At 34.9% G+C, this 8335-nt stretch overlaps 1 protein-coding gene across 1 annotated transcript; it reads left to right on the top strand.

Annotated features, from left to right (window-relative positions):
* The first annotated feature begins 3209 nt into the window (after positions 1-3209).
* LOC149262745 (pleiotropic drug resistance protein TUR2-like) lies at positions 3210-5042 on the top strand. The gene is made up of 4 exons (XM_089386272.1): positions 3210-3477; positions 3650-3821; positions 4257-4511; positions 4747-5042. Exons 1-4 carry the CDS (start codon positions 3350-3352, stop codon positions 5014-5016), a joined length of 825 nt encoding a protein of 274 aa, XP_089242398.1. The 5' UTR covers positions 3210-3349; the 3' UTR covers positions 5017-5042.
* The last annotated feature ends 3293 nt before the right edge of the window (positions 5043-8335 follow it).

Below are 8335 nucleotides of genomic sequence, written 5' to 3'. Positions count from 1 at the left end.
TTTTTGGTACCTCTTCTGCGTGTCCTTGCGGCAAACTTTTCTGATATCCAAAGTTTTCAGGTGCAAAAGATATTCAACTTTTCTGCTATCCAAAGTTTTCTCGTGCAAAAGATTTTTATATCCAAACTAAATATTCTGGTGCAAAAGATTTTTATATCCAAACTAAATATAATTCACTAAAGATTTTTATATCCAAACTACATATAATTCACTGACACAAACTTCAGAGAGAATTTACTGCCACATGGCTATCTGCATGCGGAAGCTCTAGTGGGCTTTCTGCATGCGGCAGCTCTGGTGCTATCTGTAGGCGAGCAAGTTGATTTCTCATTATGAGTCATTGTTCTCAGGTAGGCCGCGCCCTTTTTTTGGAACTGGTTTCTTTTATAAGCGAGGTCCTTCGATAATATGACATATAATCTCTAGGTTCTGTACCAGGGTTTCGACCATGAGGCCAAGACTGTGTTCTGAGTTTTCTCGCAATTGCTAGAGTTGGAATGTCAAAGGTTTCATTATCTGTTTTTAGTTCAGCCTCCTCCATGGCGGTTGCCAAAAAATATTCTAATAGTTTGTTATAGTTTGTTGTAAAATAGTTTGATGCGTGTCCAGTATTACAATTTGTTGTAAAATTGTTTGACGTGTTTCTGTGTTTAGCGTTGTATTTGTCTGGCAACGACGTGACTTTTGGTGTTGCATGTCGTGCTCTGCCCTTCCTAAGATTCCGTCTTATAAATGAGAGAGATCGTAATGTTCTCCTTGGAAGTGAAATTTCCAGTCGGACTATTTCTTTTGGAAATGGGATGTGCACCTCGCCCTCGACGATTTCTGGTGAGGAATTCCATGTGAACGATTTCTGGTGAGGAATTTCCATGTGAACCTTGCCTGTACGTTATCATTGTCCATTTCTTGAACGTGTATGCAGTAAGCAATTTTATTATTATGTATAATACACTGATTATTTAATCTATTAATAGATGCTGATATACTGATTGGCGCAGGCTTTGGCTCCGGTTTCAATTGGTTTTGCTGTATTCATGGTACACTTGGCAACCATTCCCGTCACTGGAACAGGCATCAATCCTGCCAGAAGCTTTGGAGCAGCCGTGATTTATGGCAATAAGAAATCCTGGGACGACCATGTAAGAAGAGGATAATAGTCTCCTTTCTGTTGTTTTCTATTTATCAGTATTGCAGATTTTATGGAATTAAATTTTAATTCTTACATTGCAGTGGATCTTCTAGGTTGGTCCTCTTATTGGAGCTACGGTAGCTGCTGCATTTCACAAATACGTTATCCGAGCATCCCTGAAATGGCACAGCAAGGAACCCAACAATGTTTAATACAGAAACTGGACTTTGTTCATGCGGATGCATTTGTGTTGTAAAAGTTGTGTTTGCTTTTAGATGTTGTATGTTTTGAGGGGCCAATATTTCGCGTACGCCGGATGTTAATCTTAGAATAGGCATCAATAGATGCTAAAATAAATTTGATACGATGGCAAAAAGTATTGTTGTCCTTATTTGGCAAGTTGATTCCAATCGTATTTTGTCCGCCAAACATTTCTAATGTCAGGATTGTGTCTTATAAGCAGTGTATTGCTGAAAAGAGTGTTGCTGCCTAGATGGTGTGGGAGGCTGCTGGGTGTGGGGTGAGACGAGGAGCAATGTATAGCACCTGACGTCCGGTCTAGGGTTCGACTCTTTCAGAGATCATTAATAATTATTGTTCTTTAGTGAAGTTTAAGTTACCTTTTCAGTCGTCTAAATTCTTTAAATGCAGTTTCTTCGGTGTCTTGCCAACCTGGAATATACTTATCGATACGCCATTTCTAAGATGTTTTCTGGAAACGTAAGCCGCGTCATGCCCGCAGCCCGACATGTGTATGTCAAAGAAGGCCAGCAATGCATAATAATTCTATTTTTTATTTTCTTAAGTTAAGCAAATGTGCATCGGCCATTGCCATGTCACATGCCAGAGGAGAGAGTAGGCCAGTAAGTTTAAGAATCAATGTTGAATTTAATGTGTGAATCATTTAAATGGATTTGAAATTTTTTCCAGAAAATACAAAAGGAGTTAATAAATTAAAGTTAATTTGTTTGAATTATTTAAATGGATTTGAATCTTTTTCAAGAAAATACAAAAGAAATTAATAAATTAAAGTTAATCTATTTGAATTATTTAAATGCATAGTGGGAGTTGAAATTCAAAATGTATATTAGATATTAAAATTTTAATTGAAAATGTTTTTATTTATTTATTTTTAAATTAAAATTACATTGTATATTAACATTTCAAAAATGCTTTGAGTAGAATTACTTTTGCTTACTTGTATTATGCTCGTTTCTTTACCTGTATCATGTCACTCATACAAGTGTAGTATATGGGACTCATACAAGTGTAGTATATGCAGATGTCATGACATAGCTAGCACAATCTCTTTTTCCTAGGCCTAATTGAACTAAGGTGAACCTGGATTGTTCCTTCTCATGCCTAATAGAACTAGTAATCCCAAGTATAACATGGTCCCATTTAAGGCCATCCTGTCCTATCAACCCATCCCGAAAACTGAACTTGTAAATTCCTCTGACTAAACTTTGATGTCATGTGTATTACACAAGTTTCATGTTAAATCGTGCCCCACAGCAGAGAAAAACTCTTGCATGTTAGCCTTCTGCCATGTGCATGATAGCTCTTTGACACGCCATGGAGCCTGGCACAACACTTGTCTCTAATCAACTTCACCACTGGTCTTTAACATACCTGCTTCACCACCCATTTGCTTCTAATCTACTGCTTTGATTTACAGTTTGATAGGAGTGTAGCGAAGCAAAGAACCTATCCATTCCACTGCTTTACATTATGATTTGACAGTTCAATATGGTTCGCTACACTGATCTGTGTCTTTAGTTAACACGACGATGGCGCAGTCGGTTCTCCCTGTAGAGGTGTTACGACCAGTTATGTAGGAGGAATAGCAGGGTTCAGCCAGCGGCCCGCATTTTTTTAAATATATTCCCATCTCCCAGAGCCTTTAAATTGTTTTTATATTCCCATTTCCCATACAAATCATGGATAGGCTATCGTTTTGCATGCATATAAGTTTCGATGTTTATTTATCCCAATTTGATTATGTTTTGGACTTACAATTCATATCTCCATTAGCTATAATGCCAGCATTTTGTGTTTTATGAATGTGGATTTATTCAATGCTACTGAAAACATAATGCATAATGTGGGTTTTTCCACAGGCATAATAAAGTTCTCATTCAGGAACTCAGCGAACCAGTCCAAGACTCAAAGGATTTGTGTTTTGAAAGGCAATTTGGTCAATCCTTTGCAGTTCAAATCATGGCTTGTTTGTGGAAGCAAAACTCGTCGTATTGGAGAAATCCTCAGTACAACACCGTTCGACTCATATTCACCTTTTGCTGCGCCCTAATATTTGGCACTATTTTCTGGAGAATTGACCGGAAGATGTAAACATTACTTTCTCCTACAATCACAAAATCTAATCAATCTAGACCCAATTCTTTTGTGTCATTGGATGTTGTTTACGAGCAAAACCAACAAGTATACTAAATACTTTGGGATGCAATCTAATATTCAAGGTAGATGCAATTCTTATGTGTCATTGGATGTTGTTTACAGGCAGAACCAACAAAATATATTAAATGCTTTGGGATCCATGTTCGCAGCTATTATATTCCTGGGTTTCAGCAATGCCGTTTCTGTCCAACCAGTAGTCGATGTCGAAAGGATAGTTTTATATAGAGAAAAGGGAGCAGGAATGTATTCGGCTCTTCCGTATGCTATTGCTCAGGTATGTACTTTTTGCAGGAACGTATCCGGCTCTTCCGTATGATATTGCTCAGATATGCACTTTTTGGTTTTGTATTGTTTTATCAATATAGACTCATTCAATTTAATTTGATCATTGTTAAATTGGCGTATACATTTTTTTTGGTTCATGAACAAGGAACCCATCTAGTAGCATTTGATTAGTAAAGTGTAAATTTACATAAGTGCATATATTCTATTTTTTTATTTGAATTTAGTATTTGATTACAAAAGTATAAATTTACAAAATCGAACCTAAAATAAATTTAATTATTAAAACCTAAATTTGTAGAAATATATATATATATATTCTACCTCTAAATACTCTTAAAACGCTCAAACTGTTATATTATAAAAATAAGCATACAAACATAGCTTTAAAGCCTTCTACTAATACAACCATATTTATGTTACAGAGCTTTTGATCGAAGTGCCATACATATATATTCAAACAATGGTCTATGGTGTGATAGTTTATGCATTGACAGGCATGAAGTGGACAGCAACCCAATTCTTTTGGTATTTGTTTTTCATGTTCTTCACGTTCCTTTATACCACATACTATGGGATGATAATGGCGGCTGTCACTCCTAATGCAACCATAGCTTCAGTTCTCTCCTCGGCTTGTATTGCAGTGTGGATGATTTTTAGCGGCTTCATAATTCCACGTCCGGTGAGAATTGCAAAGTATTTTCTCTATGTATTGTTCAATTTAATTTTATTGCAGATTTTGGAAATTCCATGATGGATAGGAGTATAATCAGTTCATTTTAGTGGTTTCTATCTATCAAATTTCCAAAACTCTTACCATAAAAAAAGTAATTACTCTTTTTTTTCCCTTTGGGCTCGTCACAAAAATTAGTCAAATAAATGTTCATTGATAATGTGAGTGTTTTTGGGCGTTACAGCGGATTCCTCTGTGGTGGAGATGGTATTACTGGGCATGCCCCTTCGCATGGACGCTCTACGGACTGGCGGTATCTCAGTTTGGCGATATTTCAGATGAAGTGGTGATGGCAGATGGCGAGAAGCAACAAGTGAACGAATTTCTGAGTAATTACTTTGGATATAAACACGATTTTCTGGGACCGGTTGCAGTTGCAACAGTGACAATCGCACTTTTGTTCGCTGCGATCTTTGCACTGAGCATTAGAACACTTAATTTCCAAAAAAGATAGAAAGAGCCTTTATTCTTTTGTTCAGAACAAAGGATTTTTTTACAATCTATGACTGATTTCAGTTGCTTGAGTAAGTAAACAAATTAGAGGGAGATAGCTACAGAAAACAAGTTATGTTCGTATCAATGAATAAATTCTTATAAAATATTTTATTTATAATAAATAAATAAATAATTATAAAAATAAAAGAAATCTGCGTAACGCAATACATATTATTATCTTCTATATACATATTTTCATTTTTCATTTTTAAATATTTATGGTGAATTATAGTCATTATTTTAATTAAAAGATAATTTTAATTTAATAATTTTTTTTAAATGATTAATTTTTCTTTTTTAAAATTATTAAAATATAAATTTATAAATTAATAATTTACAATACATTAACACTAACAAAGTGAAATTATAACAAAGTGAAATTAATTTTTTGAGGAGCTCACGTGGTAAGATACTGAAAATGAAAAAATGAAAACAATGTCTCATCTAGACAGTTTGCTAAATTTTAATTTAAACATTTTATAAGCCTATTCATTATATAAAATAATGTTTTAATTTAAATATCTTAATAAATTAATGTAATAGTTTACGGAAGTTCGATTTTTTTGTTTTTAAATTAGAAGTTTTATTTTTAACAAATATTTAGACAGTAAATTATATTACAGTAGAAATATAATATTCGTATCACAAAGCACAAAACAGAGTTTTATGTTGGATGGAATGTGATTGCCGCACCCACCAAACTCTTCATTAATCACATTTGGTCATCCAAAGGCAAAGTTAAATATGGTTTCTGCAAGGTTGGCACCTCCTCTAAGTTCCTGCAGACCCCAGCAGGGACTACCGCCACGGCAGTGGCTCCTTGTTAAATCTAATATTCATATTAATATATTATAATATTAATATTAATAAATTTAATAACTTTGGATTAATATACTATTAAATTTGTTATATTATAATATATATTAATAGAACATGATATATATTAACTCTAAATATATATGGGAGGGAAGAACAAAAACAAAGAGTGATAGAGGTGGAGAGATAGAGGGAGTGACAAGGGAGAGATGGAGATGAGTGAGAGATGTAGAGAAGGGTAAGTGAGGGAGAGGGAGACACAAAAATGGAGGAGGGGAGAGAGAAGGAGAGAGGGAGGGCGATAGTGAGAGGATCGGAGGGCGGAGAGAGAGAGAGAGAGATGGGGGAAGATGGAAGAGGGTAGGAGAGAAAGGGAGAGAGAGGAAGGATGAGAGAGAGGAATTGCAAGAGAGGAGGAGAGAGGGAGGGAAGAAGAAAGACATAAAGAGTGATAAGAGGAGAGAGAGGGAATGACAAGGGAGAGATGGAAAGAGAGAGAGTATGTTTAGGGGTGAGATAAAGAAAGAGAGATAGAGAAAGGGGAGGGAGGGAAATAACGAAAGAGGGAGGGATATAGTAACATTGTTGGAGTGAGAGAGAGAGAGAGGAGAGTGATGGGGGAAGAGAGAGGGAGGTAGGAGAGAAAGTACAAGAGAGAGGATTGAGAGAGAGGATGAGAGAGGGAGGGAAGAAGAAATACATAGAGAGTGAGAAATGGAGAGAGAGAGGGAGTGACAATGGAGAGATGGACAGAGAGTGTATATGTTTGGGGATGAGATAAAGAGACAAAGAAGGAAAGATGGAGAGAATGGGGGAGAGAAGGAGAGAGGAGAGATAGAAGGATATAGTAACAAAGTTGGAGAGAGAGAGAGAGGATGGAGAGAGGGAGGGAAAGAGAGATGGAGTCGGAGGGGGAGAGAGGGAGGTAAGAATAAAGAAATAGAGAGAGAAAGGTGAGAGAGAGAGAGGGAGTGATAAGAAATATGGAGAGAGAGGGAGAGAGGACAACAAGAGGGAAGAGACTAGCATAGAAAATTTTAGGGGCGAATGTTCGCCCTTTGGCGAAATTAAGGGGTTTTAAATTTTTAGTGGGCGAATATTTTGTATCATAGTACATTTTAAAAATCACCTCAAATAGCCCACCTTATTTTAAGGGAGAGGGTAAAAAAGGTAAATTTAGCCCTTGAAATTAGGAGTTACAGCCTTCCATTCGCCCATTTTCAAGAATAGGTTTTATTTAAGTGAATCCATTCGTCATTTCCAAGAATAGGTTTTATTTAAGTGAATCCTATGAGCCAAATGCCCAAATACCATATTTATAAAAGAGGTATGGTAAATTAATAAAAATATAAATAAATGAGAGGTATGGTAAATAAATAAATCATTTTTTATATTTACTCCATAAGTCACCTTATATACATGGAAGGGTGTAAACAAATAAAAATATAAGTAAAGTGGAGGTACGGTAAATAAATAAAACGTATTTTTATACTTACTCAAAAGGTATGGTAAATAAATAAAAATATAAATAAACTAGACGCATGGTAAATAAATAAAACCTCTTTTTATATTTAGTCCATAACCTTCGTTCTATTTATGAAGGCTCAAGAAAGATGCTTTATTTAAGTGAATCCTATGGGCCAAATACCATATTTGTAAAAGAGGTATGGTAAATTAATAAAAATATAAATAAACGAGAGGTATGGTAAACAAATAAAACATTTTTTTTTATATTTACTCCATAAGTCACCTTATATTTACGAACACTCAAAAAATGCGTTATATTTAGGTGAAACCTATGGGAAAAATACTATGGGACAAATACCATGGACTAGATTGTTATTAATAGCATGCAAAAAAACATTATTAACCCTAATATTAGTATTAATAAAAATAAAATGGCACATGGTATTGACCCATGGTATTCACCAAAATGGCACATGGTATTGACCCATGGTATTCACCTGGAATGTAGCCTATTTAAATGGGGGAATTAAAGTAGCATAGATCCATCTTTACTCTGGATCTACTAACCCCCGAGAGGTATCAAATATCATGATATGCAAACTAGCATAGAGTGAAAAATATTTGATCCGATCAAGAGTAAAAATGGATGTTGTAATTTAATGTATGTTAAACATTTTAGCTTGGTTAAAATAAAAAATAAAATAAAAATCAACTATTAATTTTATTAATTTTTATAAATTACTAATAGTAATTTTTAAGCTCCAGGTTTATGATAGCCCATGGTATTGACCCATGGTAATACCATGGTATTCATGTGAGCATAGACTATTTAAAGGGGAAATTCTATCATCTTAGATCCATCTTAATTCTCGATCTACCAAGCGCTCAGAGGGATAAATAGATTTCATTCCCCTAACAGTGGTAGATGTGGAGTTAAGATGGATATAGGTTGGTTTTTATGATAATGAAGATATTAAATAGCCTTAGGAAATTAT

The sequence above is a fragment of the Pinus tabuliformis genome, chromosome 6 (genome assembly GCF_031772625.1).
Source record: "Pinus tabuliformis cultivar Carrire ecotype Pingquan chromosome 6, CPIR1, whole genome shotgun sequence".
NCBI lineage: Eukaryota > Viridiplantae > Streptophyta > Pinopsida > Pinales > Pinaceae > Pinus > Pinus tabuliformis.
This window is presented reverse-complemented; position numbering and strand designations above follow the sequence as displayed.